At 60.4% G+C, this 20,351-nt stretch overlaps 2 protein-coding genes and 1 long non-coding RNA gene across 5 annotated transcripts; 2 read left to right on the top strand and 1 right to left on the bottom strand.

Annotated features, from left to right (window-relative positions):
* The first annotated feature begins 109 nt into the window (after positions 1 to 109).
* Positions 110 to 3,130, top strand: MMP23B (matrix metallopeptidase 23B). Its single transcript, XM_090268469.1, has 9 exons — positions 110 to 559; positions 877 to 1,100; positions 1,362 to 1,518; positions 1,591 to 1,730; positions 1,795 to 1,962; positions 2,270 to 2,434; positions 2,514 to 2,624; positions 2,698 to 2,824; positions 2,908 to 3,130. The coding sequence occupies exons 1-9, from the start codon at positions 153 to 155 to the stop codon at positions 3,080 to 3,082; spliced, it is 1,674 nt and encodes a 557-aa protein (XP_090124595.1). The 5' UTR covers positions 110 to 152; the 3' UTR covers positions 3,083 to 3,130.
* Positions 3,131 to 3,793: 663 nt separating this feature from the next.
* LOC150014054 (cyclin-dependent kinase 11B-like) lies at positions 3,794 to 18,714 on the bottom strand. 3 transcript variants are annotated; one of them, XM_090268451.1, is made up of 20 exons: positions 18,606 to 18,714; positions 18,237 to 18,360; positions 17,712 to 17,827; positions 15,306 to 15,403; positions 14,455 to 14,593; positions 9,803 to 9,939; positions 9,259 to 9,381; positions 9,081 to 9,176; positions 8,835 to 8,999; positions 8,361 to 8,423; positions 7,536 to 7,711; positions 6,548 to 6,638; positions 5,726 to 5,847; positions 5,420 to 5,525; positions 5,087 to 5,208; positions 4,905 to 5,012; positions 4,671 to 4,787; positions 4,452 to 4,600; positions 4,188 to 4,377; positions 3,878 to 4,094 (listed from the first exon to the last, which is right to left on the bottom strand). In XM_090268451.1, the coding sequence occupies exons 2-20, from the start codon at positions 18,345 to 18,347 to the stop codon at positions 4,002 to 4,004; spliced, it is 2,322 nt and encodes a 773-aa protein (XP_090124577.1). In that variant the 5' UTR covers positions 18,348 to 18,360; positions 18,606 to 18,714; the 3' UTR covers positions 3,878 to 4,001. The 3 variants fall into 3 exon arrangements, with proteins under 3 accessions (XP_090124576.1, XP_090124575.1, XP_090124577.1); XM_090268450.1 differs by lacking the exons at positions 17,712 to 17,827; positions 18,237 to 18,360 and having other exon boundaries at positions 3,794 to 4,094; positions 18,606 to 18,713; XM_090268449.1 differs by lacking the exons at positions 17,712 to 17,827; positions 18,237 to 18,360 and having other exon boundaries at positions 3,794 to 4,094; positions 15,276 to 15,403; positions 18,606 to 18,713.
* LOC150014055 (uncharacterized) lies at positions 10,148 to 14,448 on the top strand. Its single transcript, XR_016509613.1, has 5 exons — positions 10,148 to 10,398; positions 10,489 to 10,635; positions 11,782 to 11,864; positions 13,733 to 13,882; positions 14,284 to 14,448. It is a non-coding gene; the product is annotated as an uncharacterized LOC150014055 (long non-coding RNA).
* Positions 18,715 to 20,351: the final 1,637 nt, after the last annotated feature.

Genomic DNA, 20,351 nt, shown 5'->3' on the forward strand with positions numbered 1-20,351 from the left:
GGCCCGCCCATTTCCCACCCGCCTCCCCACCCCCCTCCAGCTCCTCCTCCTCTTCCCAACCCCCAGTCCGCTCCTCCTCGTGCCTCCGGCCCCTGATCCCAGTTACCGCAGCCCAGAGGCGACCACCCCACCATGCCGCCTAGGGGGCCTGAATGCCGGCCTCAAGACTGCCCCTACCTCCCAACCAGGACGACTGCAGACTTGGGCCCTGCGCCGGGCTCCGCTGGGAGGGAGCCGAGTCCCGGATTCCTGGATCCCCACAGACGCTGCCCCTGTGCACCTCCCCGCCACGACCGCCGTGGGGGTCCCTCCGCGGGCCTCTTCCAGATCTTGGTGGGACCCCTGCAGGTCCCCTCCCTCCTGGCGCCATCCCCAAGCCGCTACCCCGCCTCTCCTCCCCTTCAGCCGCCAGTACTCACTTGCCACGTCCCCTCCCTCTGCGTTCCCGCCCCTGTCGAGGGACCCTGCGGGCGGCACCGGGGGACGTGTCCTGGGCCGGATGGAGGTTCCACTCCCGAGTCTCGTTCAGTGTCAGGGGGCTTGGGGGGAGTCCATTGAGGTAAAAGCCACTGGGTCACTCAGCCCCAGCCAGTCTGGGACCTCAACTGACAATCCTTGCCGGCTCCCGAACCCCTGGCGTCTGTCCCCTCCCGGCAGCGGGGTACCTCCGCGCCCCCTCCCACCGCCCTAGGGGCCCCGCCCAGCAGGCCCTGCGAAGGCCACTGCCCACTCGCAGGCCCGGGTCCCTCTCGCAGACAGCGGGTGGGCCAGCTGCTTCCCTTCAGGGGCGGCCGCCCCCGCCCCCGCCCCCGCCCCCGCCCTGGGGCTGAAACCCGAGCCGCCTCAGCGCCTGCCCCGGCTCTTCAGCTCCCGCAGGTCCCGCAGCCCACGCGCCGGGAGCCCCGACAGCGAGTCCGTAGGAGCCATGGCCCGCGGGGCCGGCGTCCCCAGCGTCCCCTGGGCGTCATCTGGGGCCCGCGCGCTGGCCGGCCGACTCGGGGCCCTGCTGGGCGCCCTGGTGCTGCTGGCCCAGCTGGGGGCCCCGGCCACCTGGCCCGCCACCGCCGCCGCCGCGCAGGTGAGTCCCGACCGGCGCAGGAGTCGGAGCAGCACGTCGCGGAGTCCGGGGCGGGGGCGGGGGCGGGGGACAGCCTCTGGCCTCCAGCTCCGCCCACCGTAACCGGGCTTATCGTCGGTAACCTTTTTCTTTCGGGCCGGAGAAGCCGCACTTGCCGGCTTGGGGAAGGAAACCAGAAAGCGCAAGACGACAAAACGCAGGCAGTCACTGTGCCGGCCCCACGCCCTTCCAATCTGGGCTCCTCCCGGGTCGGGCGCGGACCGTCCCTGCCACTGGTCCCCAGAGCCCTTGCTTCCCTCGAAGGGAGAGGCCATGGCGCACCCCGCGGGCATCCCCACCACCCCGGGGCCCGGCCCGCGGCCCCTTCAGGCCCCGCGCAGACGCCGCTACACGCTGACGCCAGCCAGGCTGCGCTGGGACCACTTCAACCTCACGTACAGGTGAGCCCCTGGCCCCGGGGGGAGCCCCGCAGCAGCCTGGCCGCAGCCCCTGACCTTGAGCCGCCGCCCCAGGATCCTGTCCTTCCCGCGGAACCTGCTGAGCCCCAGCGAGACCCGGCGGGGCCTGGCCGCCGCCTTCCGCATGTGGAGCGACGTGTCCCCCTTCAGCTTCCGTGAGGTGGCCGCGGAGCAGCCCAGCGACCTCCGAATAGGTGGGCGCCAGGCCCCCAGGCCCCCGCCTGCCCCGGGGCCCCCTCTCACCCCGTGCTCCCCCAGGCTTCTACCCCGCCAACCACACGGACTGCCTGCTGTCCGCGCTGCACCACTGCTTCGACGGCCCCACCGGGGAGCTGGCCCACGCCTTCTTCCCGCCGCACGGCGGCATCCACTTTGACGACAGCGAGTACTGGGTCCTGGGACCCACGCGCTACAGCTGGAAGAAAGGTGACGGCAGCCCCGCCTCCTGTGGGGTCCCCGCGGAGGGCTGGGGGAGGCGGCGATCGGGGGTCAAGCAGGCAGGGTGGGAGGCTGTGAGGAGGCCATGGGGCTGGGTTCCTGGAAGCGTGGAGCCCCCTCCCCCCGTGCGGCCGCTGGAGGAATGGCGCTGCATTCCCGCGGGCCGAGCTCCCCGCTGCCGCCAGCCTGGGGCGCTCCTATGCCCGCGGCCGCGGCACTGCCCGCGTGCGGCTGCGGGAGCGAGGCCCAGGCAGTGGGCGGGCTGGGACCGGGCGCTGACCGGCGGGGCCTGCAGGAGTGTGGCTCACCGACCTGGTGCACGTGGCGGCCCACGAGATCGGCCACGCGCTGGGCCTGATGCACTCACAGCACGACCGGGCGCTCATGCATTTCAACGCCACGCTGCGCGGCTGGAAGGCGCTGTCGCAGGACGAGCTGTGGGGGCTGCACCGGCTCTACGGTGGGTTCCTGTGGCGGGGCGCTGGCGCGCGGGCGGGCAGGGTGCTGGCAGGCCCTGAGGCCAGGCCGCCCTCCCGCAGGCTGCCTGGACCGGCTGTTCGTGTGCTCGTCCTGGGCGCGGAGGGGGTTCTGCGACGCCCGCCGGAGGCTCATGAAGAGGCTGTGCCCTAGCAGCTGCGACTTCTGCTACGGTGCGCGGGGTTCCCCGCCTTGGCCGGGCTGCACGGGGACAGGGCACTCATGTGGCCCTTACCCGCCGAGCAGAGTTCCCTTTGCCCACGGTGGCCGCCACCGCACCGCCCCCAAGGACCAAAACCCGGCTGGTGCCCGAGGGCAGGAATGTGACCTTCCGCTGTGGCCAGAAGATCCTCCACAAGAAAGGCAAAGTACAGTGAGTGGCGCGCCCGCGACAGCCAGGGTGGCGGGGGTGGGGCTCACGGCTGCACCCAGCCCTCTCGCCTCCTGTCTCCGCAGCTGGTACAAGGACCAGGAGCCGCTGGAGTTCTCCTACCCTGGCTACCTGGCGCTGGGCGAGGCGCAGCTGAGCATCATCGCCAACGCCATCAACGAGGGCACCTACACGTGTGTGGTGCGCCGGCAGCAGCGCGTGCTCAGCACCTACTCCTGGCGAGTCCGCGTGCGCAGCTGAGCCCCCGGCCCCAGATAAAGCCCTTGCCTCTCTCACGTCTGTGCCCTTTCTTGGGAGGGCAGGTGACCAGTCTACGGCCCTGTGGGGTGGGTGCACCTAGCCCATGCCCTGCTTGATGTGGGGAGTCCTAGGCCTGGATGCCCCACCTCCCTTGCACAGCCCCCTGGGGTGACAAAGTCTATGGAGACCAAGAGGCCAGGGAGGGCCTTTCCGGGCTGGTCCTGGGGCAGTGGATTTAGCTGGAGAGGGTCCCCAGTGCCCTGTGGTTGCTCAGGGATGAGGCAGACAGGACGGCTGGGCCCCTGGTGCCCACCCAAGGGGCTGGCCTGCCTCTGCCTGAAGGTCGCCCCATGCAGTCAGAGCAGGAGCTGCAGCGGCCACACTAGTCCCATCTGTGGGACGTGAGGGCGCCTGCGGCAGCACCGGCACTGACTGAACTCAGGGTGGCCACAGGACACGGCAGAGCTCCTCACGCCGTCTCCCCAGGTGTCCCAACCTTGTACAAAATCTGGCTGAGCTCACACGCCCAACTCTGGGAAATGGGCTACCGACACCCCAGGTGAGGGCAGGAAGGTGCCCAAGCAGAAAAATCCCCTTGACTGTTGCAAAGTATGGCCAGTGTCTGACCTGCAGGGACCCCCATGGTCACGGTGGCAGAGGCTGTACCTGCTGACACCCCCTCCTCTGGGGCGAGCCTGAAAAAACACAGTCTTTTCTCCCACAAGGAAATAAGATTTAACTACAAATTTACAAGCCAAAACAGAAATGAAATGTGGACACAGGCCCAGCAGGCAGCCCAGGCTGCAACAGCTGCATCCAGTTGGGTCTGGACCGCGGCACCGCCTCCAGCTCCTGGCCTTGGCCCAGCGGAGCCCTGGCTGTCAGGTCCCCAGGGCTGGTCTGGGGACCACGAGGAACCTCAGAACTTGAGACTGAAGCCGGGGCCCGCCGCCGAAGCCCCCTGGCTCGTGGTGGTGAGGTGGAAGCCGGTTTCCTTCAGGTCGTCGTCTCCCTGGGAAGCAGGCGGTACTGTGGGCCCCCTCGGCCGGGCCAGCCCCTCCCCAGGGCCCCCCAGCCTCCCCTCCTGCACCAGCGGGCCCCTCACCAGCTGGCTGTAGCCCAGGCCTCCCTCAGGGGGCCTCGGGCTGGTGCCGCGCTTCACCCTCTGCTGCTCGCTCTTGGCGGGCCACGTGGGGAACATGGAGGGGTCGATGGGGAGGGGGGTCTCGCGGAAATACTCGTGCTTGAGGCCGTCCTCTGCACTGACCCTCCGCCCAGGGAAGTAGGTCAGAAACCTGGAAGAACAAAGCAGGTGGAGCCTCTGCTTGGGGGGGTGGGGGGGTGGGGGGCGGGGCCACCCAGCACTCACTTGTTCATGAGGTCGAAGCCCTGGTCTGAGAGCAGCGCCCCAAAGCGCTTGCGCAGGTTGTTGTAGGGGTACTCGGTGAAGGTCATCTTCTTCACCGCGGGGAGCTCGTTGTAGCCAGGCCAGATTTTCTCACTGGGGGTCCCCAGGTCCTGAGAGAGGGAGGCCTCTGAATGAGCGTGCCCAGCAGACGCCTCCCCAGACAAGAAGGCCCTGACGCACCTTAAACACTTTGTTGATTTGATCGATCTCCGACTTCCCAGGGAACAGTGGCTTCTGCGTCAGCAGCTCCCCGAAGATGCAGCCCACGGACCACATGTCCACTGCCGTGGAGTACTCCTGCGGGCCAGGGACACGCTCAGGGGCGGGCCGGGGGGACACATAGGGGCGGCCGGGGATGCACTCAGGGGCGGCTGGGGAGACGGGCAGGTGGGGCTGAGCATGCCCGATGCTCACCTTGGCTCCCAGGAGCAGCTCGGGGGCGCGGTACCAGAGGGTCACCACGACTGGGGTGTAGGCCTTCAGCGGGGACCCATACTCCCGTGCCAGCCCGAAGTCGCCCACCTGCAGGACAGGGCAGTGGTGGGTGGGCCGTGGCTGGGAGCCGGGTGCCCCAAGCGAGCAGGCTGCGGGCTCACCTTGAGGATGCCGGCGTGGCTCAGCAGCAGGTTGGACGTCTTGAGGTCGCGGTGCAGGATCCAGTTGTCATGCAGGTGCTTCACGCCGCAGAGCAGCTGGATCATCAGGGTCTTCACCTCCCCTGTAGGACGAGGGGCAACGACTCACCCTGGGGACGCCCCGGCCCGCGTGGCCGAGTGCGCGCATGCACTCACACACAGCACGCAGCCCACGGCGCTGCTGCTCCAGGGACACTGCCTGTGGCCCGGTCTACCCAAGAGCAGGACGGCCCTCATGGGGACAGCCCAGGGGCTCATCGAGGGGAGCAACAGGGCGCCGGAGCCCCCGCGCACCGGGCAGGAACGGCTGCTTCATGGTCTCCATCAGGCTCTTGAGGTCGTGCTCCACGTAGTTCATCACGATGTAGATCTTGTCCATGTTGCTGCCGACCACGATCTCCTAGGGAGCAGCGAGACGCCTGCTGGCACCTGGCCCGCCCCCCACCCGCCAGCTCTCCCGGGGAGCCTGAGATCCCAGGGCAGGAGCTGGGGACAGCGGCACCGACCAGGAGTGCCTTCTGCACTGTCTGCAAAGAGAGGGGCTTAGGGGTCCACCTTGTGTGGCCCTCTTGGGGAGCATGGGTGTGGGCGGCCACCTACCCTGACAGTCACGATGTTGGGGTGCTGCGCCTTGAGGATGGTGTTGATCTCCCTCAGCGACGTGATGGGGAAGCCCTCCTTCTCCTTCTCCATCTTCAGCCGCTTCAGAGCCACGATCTCATCTGCAGACAGTGCCAGGCAGAGGCTGAAGGAGGTGCCCCTCCAAGCACGGTTAACCAGGGCGTGGGAAGCGTGTGCCCCGCAGCACAAGGGCTGCTTCACCTGGCAGCTCACAGCCCTGAGCACCAAGCAGCCCAAGCCACGGCCCGCCAGGACACGAGGCTTCTGGACGAGCCTTCCCGCTGCTCTCGTGTCCCTGCTGTGACCACAGCTCACGTAACTAACTTGGACACCCCACCACATTCACCAGGCACTCAGGAGCTCCCACGGCCACTGTGACCTTCTGAGACCCAGGTGTGCACGATGGGGGAGCTGTGGCTCTCACACCTGTTCAGGTGCCGTCACTCAAGGCTGAAGCCCCCACAGCTCCTGGGCCCTCACCTGGCTGACTCCACCCTCCCCTGTGGTGCCAAGTCACCTGCCCTCACAACCGAACAGCTGAGTGTCATGGTCACACTGACCTCTGACCTCTGGAGGTACCAAGGGCACTGCTCTGATGCATCACCCATGAGTCTACCTGATGCTGCCAGGCAAGGCAAGACCGGGGCCCACCCCCAGGGAGGGTGGCACCAGGGCTGCAGGGCCCATGGGCTCCACGGCCTGAGACGGGGGCTGTGCGCGGGGACCCGGTGAGAGCACCCCTCAGGCCTCCCGGTCCCGGTCCCGGTCCCCCTTCCCTTTGGGGACTGAGACCCCACCCACCTGTTTTCTTGTCCTTTGCTCTGTACACCACCCCGTAAGTGCCTTCTTCGATCCTGTTCAGGCACTGGAACTCCTCCACGCTCCGACAGCCCTGGGGGAGGCACCAGCGTGAGGGGTGGGAGCTGGGGTGCACCCCCCACCCGAAGCCTCAGGAGGGACCAAGTGCTGGGGGCGGGGCAGGAGCAACTCTCTCCTGTCCCCATTTTCTGCAGTGGGAGTGGGCCCCTTTTTTAGGAAATAAAGCCAGGGTGGACAGAAGCTGGTCCCAGGCACGTCCTTCTGAGCCAGGTCAGCCCTGTTATGACCCATTAGACTGGGGACAGGAGCTCCCCCAACGCCACCAAACCGCACGCCTTCCCTCTGCGTGTGCCCTGCCGGGCTGTGGCAGCGCCCCAGGCCCCGGGGGCAGCACTCAGGGCTGGGTTGCCATTCCCTCCGTGTGGCACGGGGCCAGGGGCGCTGCTCAGAAGCCCCACCTGGCAGACCCACGGAGGGAGCTGGCACAGCTGAGGCGCACCATACCTGCCAGAGGGAACCCCACTACCTCCGGCACTCGGAGTGGGGCCGGGAGGCCTCAGGGGCTCTGGGCAGGGCCACCGGCCACGTAGAGCCAAGCACTTGAGGACACTCACCCCTCTTGGGTCCTGCTCTTCCCCAAGTCCCTCCCGGCGGTGTCCCCATTATTGATGTTTTCCCGGAAAGGAAATGTGCGCCGACCCCCGCCATAGTCCAATGACCCCTGCGTAGCTCCAGGCGAGGCCGTGGCAGAAATGACCACCAAGCAGGCCACTCACCAGGCTGCCTGCTTTCCACGTGTGGGGCCCCCACGGACTTCGTGGCTGCAGCCTCGAGAGCTGTGCCTGGCAAGCAGCTAGGCCGCCACCATGGACATGGCGGGGGACTGGCGGCTGAGCCCGGCCAGCACCCGGCTTCTGCTCCCAGCCACCGGCGCCAGCACAGTCAGCACGCCAGCGGGGGGGTGCCTCACCTGTAGGGCGGGCAGGTACTTGGGCAGCTCCTGCTTGAGCTCGATGGGCGACAGGGCTGGGGACTCGGGCACGAACTCGCCTTCGGTCAGGGCGCTGCTCTGCGGGGTGGCCTCGCCCATCTCTTCCTCCCCTTCTTCACTCTCCCCAGAATCTCGGTCAAATCGTGACTCTGGAACTTCAAAATTTCAACTCGGTTATGGAACTAGGAGTGAGCCACTGTCACAAGCCCCTTCCTGATGTGGGGGTGGGGACACCAAGGGCACGAAGAAGCCATACAACAGCGACCCCAGGGTGCTACATGCGAGCTGCTGCCCTGGACAGAAGGCACCGGGGCCTTGGAGCCCACTGGCTAGGCCATGACCACCACGGGCCACTGACCAGATGCTGGGTTCAAAGGAAGCACCCCTGGACCTTGTCCGCCAGGCCTGAGGGCACAGCCTGGCTGCCCACAGGGCCTGCTGGCCACAGGGGGTGGCCCTGAGGTCAGACTTGAGCTGTCATTCACCATCCTGCGCTGAGGCCAGGCCGGGGCTGGCGGTGCCCTGCCTCCTTCTGTTCAGGCCCCAGCGGCACTCGGGGTGGCCTTCAGTGGCACTGTCCCCCCACCGGCAGTGTGCTGCTTGCTGTGATGCCTGGGTCTCTGCTGGTCAACTGAGTCCTGGGACACGGCCAGGACAGGAACTGCCTGGTGCTTCTGGGGCCCCACATGCCCTGGAGAACAGTATGTTTTGGCAGATCGCCACAGTCATGCTCCCAGCTTTGAGAAAGTGTCGCTGCATTTAGCGACCGGTGAGGGGCTAACCCACTCCAGGAAGGCTGCTCACCCACAAGGACGTGGTTCTCGGGCTCCCGCTCGTCGTCGCTCATCTCCTCCTCACTCACTTCCTCTGCAAGAGAGACCGGCGTCCGCCCAGCTGTCGCCCCGGCTGGGGAGCCCCCAGCGTGCTCTGGGGTCGGCTCCTTCCAGGGGTCTCAGGTGAGTCTCAGGTAGCAAGGCACTTTCAATTCGTAAATTTTCTAAAATTAGACTTGTACTTAATTTTCTGTAGTTCCCAAAACTCTATTCAAATACAGAGTCGTCGTGGGCCCTGGCCAAGAGCTCAGTGGGTTAGAGCGTCGTCCCGATACGCCAAGGTTGGAGGTTCGATCCTTGGTCAGGGCACATGCAGGGGTGAACCAACAAACGCACGCATGAGCGGAACGAGAATCCTTGTCTCTCTCTCTCAAATCAATAATAAAATCAATGAAATAGTAAGTGGATTAAGAAAAGTACACGGCACGCTCAGGGCTCTCCTCACCAGCTGACTGTCCAGACGCGTCCTCGGAGTTGCTCCCAGTCTCCTCTTCTTCCTCTTCTTCCTCCTCCTCCTCTTCCTCCTCCTCCTCTGACTCTTCACTACTGCTCCCCTCTTCCTCCTCCTCCTCTTCCTCCTCCTCCTCCTCCGAACCGGACCCTGACTCGGCTTTTGGAAGCAAAGAGCAGGACGTGAGCCCTCGGGCCGCCCTGAGCAGCAGCCACGCCGGCCGGCTGGGCAAGCGGGTACCTGAGGAGGACTCGGCCGAGCTGGTCTTCCTCTCGCTGTCACTGACGTCCTGTAAGTCCGACAGCAGGTCTCTCTCTTCCATCTTCTCTTCTTTCACTTGGGAAGCCAACCACCACAGGTGAACTCGGGGCAACAGTTTAAGGGCGCTGCAGCGGGGACCCGCACCCGGAGGCGTTACCTGGCTTGCGGCCGTCTCCCAGCTCAAACCGCTCCCGCGGCGGCCGGGGCGGGCTGCGGCCCCAGTGGCCGCCCTTGGCTTTCTCGCCATAGTCCTCGCGCAGCGTCCGGTGATGGGCAGAAACTGGCGCCAGGACAGAACAGGACACGGCACTGGCAACACCCTCACGCAGCAGGGCCCTCCCCAGTCACCTCTCACCCGCACCCCTGCCAGGGTGACGGCCCACGTGAGTCCGGGGCAGACACAACCACACAAACTTGCCTACAGGATCCAGGACAGCGGCCAAGACGCCGAGGAAAGAAAGCTCCGACTTAGGAAGCTGTGTGCTAACCCCAAGGGCCCAGGTGGACCCTTTAGACCCACATCTACTGGTCGAAAGAAGGGCCAGACCTGCCTCTTCAAGCCTGTGCCCAGCTGCCTGCGGGCCGCGGACGCCCGGCCTAGCCCCGGCCCAGGATGGACCCCCCCCCCCCCCCCCCCCCCCCCCCCCCCGCCGCGGGAGCAGCTGAGCCGGCCCGGCCGCTTCCCTGCCCCGCGGGCGCACCTTCCCTCCGCGCCTCCCGCTCCTTGCGCCGCTCCTCAGCGCGCCGTTCCCGCTCCTTCTGCTCCCGCTGCTCCTTCTGCTGCTCCCGCAGCTTGCGCTCCCGCTCCCGCTTCCTTTCCAGCTGCTCCAGGCGGTCCCTGCAACGCGCACACGCCAACTTCTTCCCCAAAGAGAAAGGCTAGTTTTCTACCCCCAGTGCTTTTTGCTCAACTTGGTGAATTGCCTCTTTAGGTTGTCCAGCCCCCAGAGAGCTTTTTAAAAGCAGATGAGTACGCACACCCCAGGGAGGCCGTTCCCCAGGAGCCCCGCGGGAGGACGAGCCGGTAGGAGGAGCCAGCCCCCGTCAGAAACGATCACCCGCTGGTGCTGCGCGTTCTGGTCACGAGCTCTGAGTGCCCAAGAACCTCCCAGGCACATGCCACAGCTCAGTCCAAATCTCCCTGCCCACCAGGACCATCTCCATGGCTACAGTGGGACCCGTGGAGTGCGGGGAAAGCAGCCTCAAGGCGAGGTGCCGTTTCAGTGCAGGAAACACCAGTGACGAGCTGTGTGGGCTGTGGCACCATACGCAGCTGAACAGTGAGACCTGACCACAGGTAATTGCCACAGCCCTGTCGTTAAGCCCAATACAACTTAAAACACTAAAAAAACCCAAAAACAAATAACCTATCGTCGCCCGCCCACAGGAATGAGCCCAAGCAAAACCCAGTGCGAACAATCAAGGCCCGTGGCGTTGTCACGGCCCCGCACCAACACCGGCTGACAGCAGCCGTCACCGCCTGAGCGGCGGGACGAAGGGCACCGGAACCCCAGCTGCTGTCTTGTAAATGCCTGTGAGTCCAAACTAATTTAAAACAGAGCTGCAGAGTACTTGGCGTACAAAATTCACTTACTGAATGCTACTTTCCACAAATGTATGAAACTGTGCTGCCAGCACCACAGCCAGTTTTAAATCCTTCCTGTCGCTGCCTGGGCCGGGTAGCTCAGTTGGTTACAGCGTCGTCCCGGTGCACCAAGGTTGTGGGTTCAATTCCCAGTCAGGGTGGAGACAAGAATCAACCAATAATGCGTCAATCAATGGAACAACGAATTCATATTTCTCTGTCCCACCCCCCTCTAAAATCACTAAGTAAAAATTTTGCAAACAAAGGAAGCTTTCTGTCGCCAAGTGCTCCTCGTGCCCACGCACCTGTGGTCCGTCTCCACCCTCACGCACCTGCTGGCTGCCTGCTTTGAGTTTTCTGGACGTTCCTTCTGCTGCTTTGGGTTGTTTGCTTTGTGCAGCTGACCTGGCACCTTCCCTGTCTGGCACCAGGGCTCAGAGCCGAAGCCTCTCACCCCCGGCACAGCGCTGGCTGCACCCGAGCCCTGGCGTGGTTTCTGCCTTCACTTCAGAAGCATCTTTCTTTATAGTGTCTTCTTTGGGCCACAGGTTATTCGGAGATGGTTATGGGATTTTCAGACACTTGGGGATTTCCCAGGGTTTCTTTCTGTTGATTTCCAATTTAATTCTTCGGTGGTAGGGCAGTTTATATGTTTTCAGTTCATTTGAAGTCAAGATCTGTTGTACAGCCTAGCATGTGACCTTTGTTAAGACTGCCCCACCGGCCCTTGCACGAGAGTATTCTGCAGCTGGGGGGGTGGGGGGGTGTTCAGCACGTTAGATTGAGCTGGCTGACGGCACTTTCCGAGTTTCCCATAACCTTGTTGATTCGCTCTCGTTCTGACAAGACGTTTCTGGCAATAATCCCGCTGATTTCTGCATCACGCATCTTGGACCCTCGCAACATGTGAATGTACATTACCACTGTCCTTTCGCCCTGATGTACCCAGCTTTCTGTGACAAAGCCCTGTCTAGTGCTGGTCGCACCATACACTTTGTAAGCCACTGGGAAGTGGCTGCTGTGCACAGCGTGTCTTTTCCCAGCCTTTACCTTCAACCTATTTCTGTCTCTGACTCTAAGATGCTCTGCTTACAGGCAGCACAGAGTCGGATCTACTTTCTGACAATCTCGCCCTTGTCTGGGGTACAGAGACCATGTCACCTTTAACATAATCATGGGTAAGTTTGGACTTCTGATTTTTTGCTTTGTTTTCTCTAGGTCTTTTGTCTTAGTTTCTTCCTCTGCTTCTGCTGGTTTGGGGTTTAAACAAATGCCTTCACAGACCCACTTTCGTTCTTCCCTCACTCTGGGTCTGCTCTAGGGTCACCGTGAGCATCCCATCAGATTACACTGAGGTCACTAGCGTGAGACAGGAACAGCCCTCGTGCTGCTCCTCTGTGTAGCCTGCCCGTTTTGTACCACCTGGCGGCAGTGGCTACAGTCCCATGTCTTCGGAGAAGAAGAGATGGGAGGAGCACAGGTCCTTTGATGTTAACCCCCTTTCACCACCTCCAGCGCCTTCCTTCTTCCCGTGGAGCAGATGCTCTGCTGTCATTTCCACGTGGCTGCAGGTCTTGGGCGTTTCTCAGACGGCAAGGCTTGCCCATAGGATCCCACCCATCTGCACGCACGTGGGCAGGCTTCCCTCCCTGCTCACTTTGGAAGAACAGCTCTGCTGGAGACACCACTCCCAGCCGATGGCGCTCTCAGTGGCACCCGGCCACGCAGTGCTGGCCTCCACCAGCCTCCAAGGACCGAAGCTCCTCTGGAATGGAGACTGTTCTGCTCTTGGTGCCTCTCAAGATTCCCTCTTCGGCTTTTGCCAGATCTACTAGGATGTGACATTCTTTCTATACTTGGGGTTCATTAACCTTTTTGCAAATGTAGATGTTTTTCATCAAATTTGGGAAGTTTTCAATTTTATTTTATATTTTTAGTTTTCATTTTGGTGAAAGGGAAAGGGAAGGAGAGAGTAAAGAGAGAAACACCGACGTGTGAGAGCAACACTGCCCGGCTGCCTTCCACACGGTCTCCCAACTGAACCCGCAACCCAGGCCTGTGCCCTGACGGGGACCGAACCAGTGACCTTTCAGTTTGCAGGACGATGCCCAACCAAATGAGCCACACAGGTTGGGGCTCAGCCACTATTTCAGAAAACATCTTTGTGCCTCTGCCCTCTTCTCTTCTGGGGATGCTGTCACGTGGATATTGTCCTACAGAGCTTTAAGGCTCTGCTCATTTTTCTTCACCTGTTCTTCTCTCTGTTCTCCAAAAAGCACAATTTCTATTGCTCCATCTTCAAGTCCCTGGACTCCAGGTCTTTTCTAAATCCAAGGCTTTCTTCAATCTGCACACTGTCCACTAGGGCTTTATTTCCCTTAACAAGAGCCATACTTTGCATGTCTCAAAACTTTCTATTAAAAATTGGACACTTTAGATAATGTCGTAGTAACTCTAGATTCTAACTTTTTCTCTCAGTTGTTGCTGTTGAACAGCCTGCCAAGCTAACCCTGTCTCCCCTGTCCCTTTATTCTCAAGCCTGGTTTCCTTGGGGTCTCGCAGCTGTGCCGTCAGCCTGCAGGGGACACTTGGCACTGCGTGGCGAATGTGGGTGCTTCACAAGGCAGCTGTGCACCCGGAGGCTCCGAGAGCTGGGCTTGCCTCCTGGTGGCCTCAGGCCTTCACCTCTGGTCCCAGCTTCTCCCACACCCTCCGCAACACAAGAACCAAGGCTCTTTGTGTGTCTGTTTCGGTCCGCTGTGGCTGCTGGGAACAGAAGCACCTTCCCTGCAGCGGGCCACCTCCCAAGCTTTCTCTGCAAATGACCTCAACACACAGTGGTGCCCTAGTATTCACATGTGTCTGTGGACCCTTGACCTGGCTCATAGAGGACACATCTGGGGCTACCAGCTGCTCCCTGGGAATTTGAGCCCATCAAGAGGCTCCTGCAAACAAGCACCCAAGGGTCTGGCATTCCAGATCCTAGGCTGTTTGCAAGGTCTCTGGTGTTTCCTTTGTTACTTTTCCTTCCTTGTTTGTTTCAAAGAACCAGTCTCTTTCCTGCTGTGACCTAGAGAACCCTAGACACCGTGTTTCCTTAGTCTTCCTGGCCTAGACCACCTAGAGCAGAACTCAGAAACACCTGCGGAGTGAAGGGACGCTGAATCCCCTGCTTTCTCCTGAGCACTGACACCAAGTCAGTATCCACACATGCGGACGGGGCCGACAGTCTCCCAGAGGCGCCCCTCTTTCCCATGACCCGAGAACAGCACACCGCTGCCAATCCCCGCCCCGGCACTTCCCTGACCATCCTGCTGTGCCTAGCTCAGAGGCACCGCCCGCTCCTCACCTGCTGTCAGCTGGCAGGTCTAGGAAGTCAGTTCCTCCCGACGCTGCCTTCCCTTCCCTCCCCACACCTGAGTCTGACTCTGGTCTCAGGCCACACCCCTTCCCCCAGGCCCCCTTCACACACTGACACCGGGTCCCTGGCATGAATTAGGACTCTTCTCAGGCTGCCTCCGGAGGGGCTTCCCCACCAGCCTCTCCCAGGCAGACACGGACACACAGACCTCCGTCCCCTTCACTACCTTCTCTCAGTCAGCTCACACCTGGTCCTGCCTTCCAAACGCAGTGGAGGCGCCCTTCCTTCGGGACCAGCCTCCTGGAGAACAGCCCTCTGCACCACGTGTGTCACATGCCACCTGTCACTGCTCTGCCGGGACGCTGACCGCCACGAGCACTGGGAGCACCTGGCACCCAGCCGCTCACCTCTCCCTCCGGGAATGTTCTCTCGCCATCTCCCTCCGTTTCTGTCGCTCCCACTCGCGGCGCGCTTTATCCTGCTCTTCTCGATGCCGTTTCCGGCGCTCGTGCTCCCTCTCCTTCTCCTTCACTCTCGCGTGCTTGCCTAGGAAGGCGAAACGGAACTCATGAACACTGAACTTGAAAGTATTTAACTCACAGCTTGGAGAAACAGTCATAATTTTAAGTTAAAAAAGAGATAAAGATATACAACTCTAAGCAGTGAGACTTCAACGAAGACAACAATAAAAAATTGTGGTTATCACTAAATAGTAGACCTGTGATTTCCCCCTTACTATAAAAGTTTTCTGTAGTGAACTGTAATTATATTCCTCTCACAAAACTTTAAACATCGCCGTTCATAAAGAATAGAGGAGAAAGCCTGGCTCCTTCTCGTGGGTTTCTCCATCACGGTATAAAACCACGTCAATCCAATCAGATTTAAATCAGGCCCCAGGTCCCTTAGCAGTTCTTGATATCAAAGCCATTATTTGGACTTTTTCACGCACCCACTTTTCAGTTAAAGCAATTTAGCACTGAACGGTGTTTTCTTCCCCTAGACTTGTGAGTCAAGATAATTTTATGTGTAAACAAACTACTCCCAACGAGAACGGAAAAAAAAAACAGAACAAAAATAAAATAGCTAATCAGAACCGTTTATAATAAATGTATGCTTTTAGCTAAAATTTTACTTTCTCTTTTCAACTGTTTTGTGGAAAAGGTAAAAATTAAGGACTAAGAAACAGACCACACGTGAACACGGTAAAAGAAAACAAACACGTCTGTACCCCCTTCCGCTGAATGACTACGATGCCTACGTTTCTCTTTTCTCTTCTCATCTTTCCTGTGATGAGCCTTTTCTTTCCGAGACATTTGCTGGGGTGGTTTGATGGCCAAAGAATCATCTTCCTCTCCCCTGAAACGAGACACAGCAGCGCGGCGCGGCGCGTCAGACGGTGACGGAGTAGCACCAGGGCATGACAGGCGATTCTCCAAGGGAAGGGTGCTGGGCTCGGGTTATAAATAAAGCAAAATCTGAACCATCATTTACCAAACTACGTTTATTATGAAGCTGAAGCCAGGACCGTAAATACTTCGACTCCGATGAAAAGTGTTAAGTGAGAAATCAACGTGGTACACGAGACAAAAATGCCCGAGGAAACTTTAGGGACAATATACATGTTACCTGGATTGTGGTAAGAGCCTCACGTGTGTGTAAAACTATATCAAGACACACATTTCAAATATGTGCAGTTTATCACTTCTACCTCAATAAAACTGTTTAATAAAACAGCCCACAATTTTCATCAAATCAAATCACCTGAAAAGGTCATTCAACAATCTCTTCAACTAACTGTATGACCAAAACCCTGGGAGACTTCACTCCTGAGGCCTTCCTTAATTTCCAGTCATGCTGCCATGACTTGTCTGTGAAGCAGAGAAGTGCAGAGAGACCACGGCACAGGACCCGAGGGACCATCTGCTCGAAGGGCCTGCTCAAGACTTTCAGCGTTCCACTTCGGCATTTGTACAAAGCTTTTAAGTATATTTTATTGATTATGCTGTTAACTGTGTCCCAATTTTTCTCACTTTGCCCCTCTGCCCAGTGCCCCTGTTCCTTCCATTCTTAGCTCATGTCCATGGGTCGTACATGTAAGTTCTTTGGCTTCTCCATTTACTTTACTATTCTTAACAACCCCATCTGTTTTGTTTCTACCAATTATGCTTCTCAATCCCTGCACCACTTCCCCATTTCTTCCCTTCCCACTCCCAGCTGATAACCCTCCAAATGATCCCCATACTTGATTCTGTTCCTGTTCTGGTTTGCTTAGTTGGATTTTGTTAGCTTTTAGATTCAGTTGTTGATAGTTGTGAGTTTATCATTTTAGAGTTCATAGTTTTTATCTTCTTTTTCTTAAGTAAGTCCCTTTGGGATTTCATATAATAATGGCTTGGTGATGACGCACTCCTTCAGTTTTACTTTGTCTGGGAAGCACTTCCTCTGCCCTTCCAATCTAAGTGATGGCTTTGCTGGATAGAGTAATCTTGGTTGTAGGTCCTTGCTTTTCATCTCTTTGAATACTTCTTGCCAGTCCCTTCTTGCCTGCAAAGTTTCTTTTGAGAAATCAGCTGATGGTCTTGTAGGCACCCCTTTGTAGGTAACTGTCTGCTTCTCTCTTGTTGCTCCTAAGGTTCCCTCTTTATCTTTAGCCTTTGGCATTTTAATTATGATGTGTCTTGGTGCGGTCCTCTTCAGGTCCAACTTGTTTAGACCTCTTGTTTCCTGGACGTGTATGTCTACTTACTTCACCAGATTAGGAAAGTTTTCTTTTTTCAAATAAGTTTTCATTTTCTTGCTCTTCCTCTTCTCTTTCTGGCATCCCTATGATTTGGGTTTGGCACTTTTGGACAAGTCCCAGAAGCACCTTATACTATCCTCGCTCTTTTGAATTGTTTCTTCTTTTTGTTCCAGTTGAAAATTTATTTCTTCTGCACGTTCTAAATCGTTGGTTTGAATCCCGGCTTCCTTCCCTCTTCTGTTAATTCTCTTTGTATTATTCTTTACTTCACTTCCGTTTCTTCATTTGCTTCTTGGCTGCACTCAAGTATTTTTCTGAGCGTCCTGATCACCAGTGTTTTGAACTCTGCATCTGATAGGTTGGCTGTCCCTGTTTCGTGTAGTTCTTTTTTGGGGGGGTTTGTTCTGTTCTATACTTCTGCCTCTTCAGTTTGACAGCCCCCCTGTGCTTGTTTCTGTGGCTCAGACTGAGCTGCTCTGACTTCGTCTCACTAGTGTGGCCTGTGCAGAAGGGGCACCTGTCTGAGTGCGCGTGGCTTCTCTAAACCCCTGGCTGTCAGGCTTCTGTGCAGCTCCACTTCCTGACCGTTCTGCGTGGTCATTAGTGTGGGATCTGGTTTAATTCCCTCTCTGGTTGTGCAGGGAGCTGCAGACTGTCTACCTAGGCCTCCATCTTGGCTAGAAGCTCTAAAAACCCATTTGCACAAGACTTTGGACTGCGATTCTGCTCAGCGCCACAGACACGCGGCGCCGTGACACACACGCCCGGCCCTGCGCGAAGCGTGGTCACAGGAAGAGACACACTCAGTGTTTCAGAGGGGGGTGAAGGGACCGCCGACACCCCGCAGGGGCCCCTCTCCAGAGTGACCTCGAGGCCTGCCGGCGCCCCCAGGGCCGCCCCGGACCCGCGCGGCCGCGCCCTCACCTGTCCTCCACGGAGTCCTCCCGGCGGTAGGGCGAGTTCCGGATGGTGATCTCCATGCGGTGGTCCCTCAGCTCCCCCTCCTCGAGGGAGTCCCGCTTGGAGTCCCTGTCATCAGACTGCAAGGGACGGAGGGGTCACCCGCGGGGAGGCGCCAGCAGGCAGACCCGGCCGACACCTCTGGACGGAGCGTTGTCTCAGGCTTTTGTGAGGAAGCTTCACACTTAAGGACTCAGACAAAAGCTCGTCCACACCCCACGAGCACGGACGCGACCACTGCAGCCCAGAGCCCGGGAGGGACGGTTCGCAAGCAGCGCGGGAGCCGTCCGCGGGCCCGGACGGAGCCGCCTCGTCCTCCCGCAGCGCCCGGGCCCGGGGCGACGGCACGGGAACCGGCCCCGGGCGCACAGCCCTCGTGCCGCCCACCCGCGCCGGCCGGCCGCCCTCGAGGCCACCGTCGCCTGCAGAGAGGGCGCGGCCGAGGCCCCAAACCGCCCCCGGGGAGCCCTCGCGCGGACCCCCGCTTACATTCTTCAGGCGCTTGATCTCTGCCTTCTCCTCCTGCTCCTTCCGGCGCTTCTTCTCCTGGAGAATCTCATCTAAAGTCTTCACTTTCCAGGAGTCCTTCTCATCACCCATTGGAGTCGGAACTCTGCGGACGGGGAGAGCCGAGGCGGCGTCGGGGGCGCGGTTCCGGCGCCCGGGCCGGGCCACCCCCAGCCCCGTCCCGCGACCGGTCTCCGCCGCGCTCCGCCGGGCACGGTCCGAGCGGTTGGCTCGGTCAGCGTCGGCGTCCGCCGCCGCCTCAACCCCAAGCCCCACGCGGACGAGCGGGACGAGAGAGCCGGAGAGTCGCCCGCCCGGCTCGAGGGCTCTGCCGAGGCGACCGCTACTCACCCCTGCGCCGCCGTCGCCGCCACCGGTCCCGGAGCCTGAGGAGAAACAGCGCCCGGCTCGCGCCTGGAGCGTCGTTACTTCCCGCGTCGGCGCGGGATGATGACGTAACGGCGGCCCAAGCCACGACCAGGCCGAGAAGAAACGGTGCCGGCGCGCGCCTGCGTGACGTCCGGTGCCGGCGCCTGGTGATGACGAAACCAACGGCGGAAGCCGGTCCCCGTGGGTGTGGCGCGCCGCTGCGTCGTCGGGCTTAACCCCGAAGCCTCGAGGACTTCTGGGCGCTGGGGACGGGGCCCGGCGCCGGCACCTCGGAGCCCGCAGCCCCGCGGGCGGGAGCGGCGCCCGGCCGCAACGCTGCCCTGGCTGGCGGGGCTCGGCGGGGTGGGCGTCGCCCCACAGCTAAAGGTCGCTGGTTCGGTTCCCGGTTCCGTCCGTTCGGACGTTTCTCTCCCTCTCCCACCCCCTCACTCCCCCTCCAGAAATAAATAAGGTCTTTCAAAAACAGGGAAACAAGGCAGGCAGGCTCGGGAAGGCCCGGGCTGGGGTTCCCCTCCGGAAGGGGCGTCCTCTGTGCCGTTGTTGCAGGAACCCCGGGCCGGGCCGGTGCCCTCCCGACGGGTTCCGGAGCCGAAGCGCGTCGCCAACGCGGTCCGCCGGTCCCTCGGCCGCCGCAGAACAGGAGTCGCGGAGTGGCTGCCGCGGCGGCTTCATTTAGACGGAAGGCCGGGAGGCACCCCCGGGACAAGCGCCCCACTGCAGGGGCAGGAGCAGCGACGCGGTCGCTCTACGGAACCGCTCTCTCCAGGCCACGGACCCGGTCACGCAAACACCGAGACGGGCGGAGGACGGAGCGCCGCGGGCTCCTCGGCCTCGGCCTCCACGCCGTTCGTTCGGAGAAAGCAGACCCGCTGCTCTGGTGCACGAGCTGGTTATTGACGGGGCCCTCGTTTCCCAGGGGAGACCGAGGGGCCCCCAGCTGGAGCCACTCTGACGGCCGCGACCCGGCCGAGCGCCAGCATCCCCCAGTGACAGCCGGAGGCTCCGCCGGTTAGCGGTGTCTGACCCCGTTTGTACGTCCGCGCGTGGGGCCTGCGGCCGCTGCCTGGGACGGAGCCGGCCAGGGCGCCGGTTTTATGCCCCGGCTGCCCGGCGAGCAGCCGCCCCCCGCCAGGGCAGAGGGCAGCAGGCAGGTTCTTCGGGAGGCTGAGGCTTCCTTATAAACTAAGATTAAGACGCTCCCACCATAACATTTTGGGAAACTATAATAAAGTCCTTAGTACGTTGGTCAAAGGCAAAAGCAGAAAAGACGATTTCTACATGTAATTACATCCTTGTTCTGTTTCCCCAACCCACGGCGACAGTGAAAATACTTTTGAGGCACGAGGAAGCATGTCACTGGGACAGATGGAAAAGCCGCGTGTGTGCCTGTCACCCCCACGGCCCTTCTAAGTGGCCGTCCGCAGGAGGGTGCCGGACAGGAAGCCAGACCACGGGGTTGGGGCAAAGTATCTCGAGCACAGCTCCACGTGGCTGACACTGTGCAGCACATTTTTTCCTGTTCATCATGTTTATTTTTCCTCAAATTATAGACACATTTTGGGTTGTGCAAGGGTGTTCTAAGCTCTCCAAGGCAGATGACTTTAATGCTGACAGGCAAAAACAGTGACTATTGGAATTGGGAACCAAGCAGCTTTCTATGCCGTTCAGTAGTGGAAGATCTGAAAGCCAGAGACCTGTAGGTGTCTG

This window comes from Furipterus horrens, unplaced genomic scaffold, assembly GCF_987537825.1.
Source record: "Furipterus horrens unplaced genomic scaffold, mFurHor1.1.pri manual_scaffold_3, whole genome shotgun sequence".
Taxonomy (NCBI): domain Eukaryota; kingdom Metazoa; phylum Chordata; class Mammalia; order Chiroptera; family Furipteridae; genus Furipterus; species Furipterus horrens.

What these genes read in the sequence shown, in the direction of transcription:
- MMP23B (XM_090268469.1), top strand. Translation starts at nt 153, where the DNA reads ATGCCGGCCTCAAGACTGCCCCTACCTCCCAACCAGGACGACTGCAGA. An exon ending in GCCCAGCGACCTCCGAATAG is followed by an intron (nt 1,731 to 1,794) that starts GTGGGCGCCAGG and finishes GTGCTCCCCCAG; the next exon opens with GCTTCTACCCCGCCAACCAC. An exon ending in GGGGCTGCACCGGCTCTACG is followed by an intron (nt 2,435 to 2,513) that starts GTGGGTTCCTGT and finishes GCCCTCCCGCAG; the next exon opens with GCTGCCTGGACCGGCTGTTC.
- LOC150014054 (XM_090268451.1), bottom strand. Translation starts at nt 18,347, where the DNA reads ATGGGTGATGAGAAGGACTCCTGGAAAGTGAAGACTTTAGATGAGATT. An exon ending in GGGAGACGGCCGCAAGCCAG is followed by an intron (nt 9,177 to 9,258) that starts GTAACGCCTCCG and finishes TGGCTTCCCAAG; the next exon opens with TGAAAGAAGAGAAGATGGAA. An exon ending in CGCGTCTGGACAGTCAGCTG is followed by an intron (nt 8,424 to 8,834) that starts GTGAGGAGAGCC and finishes TCTCTCTTGCAG; the next exon opens with AGGAAGTGAGTGAGGAGGAG.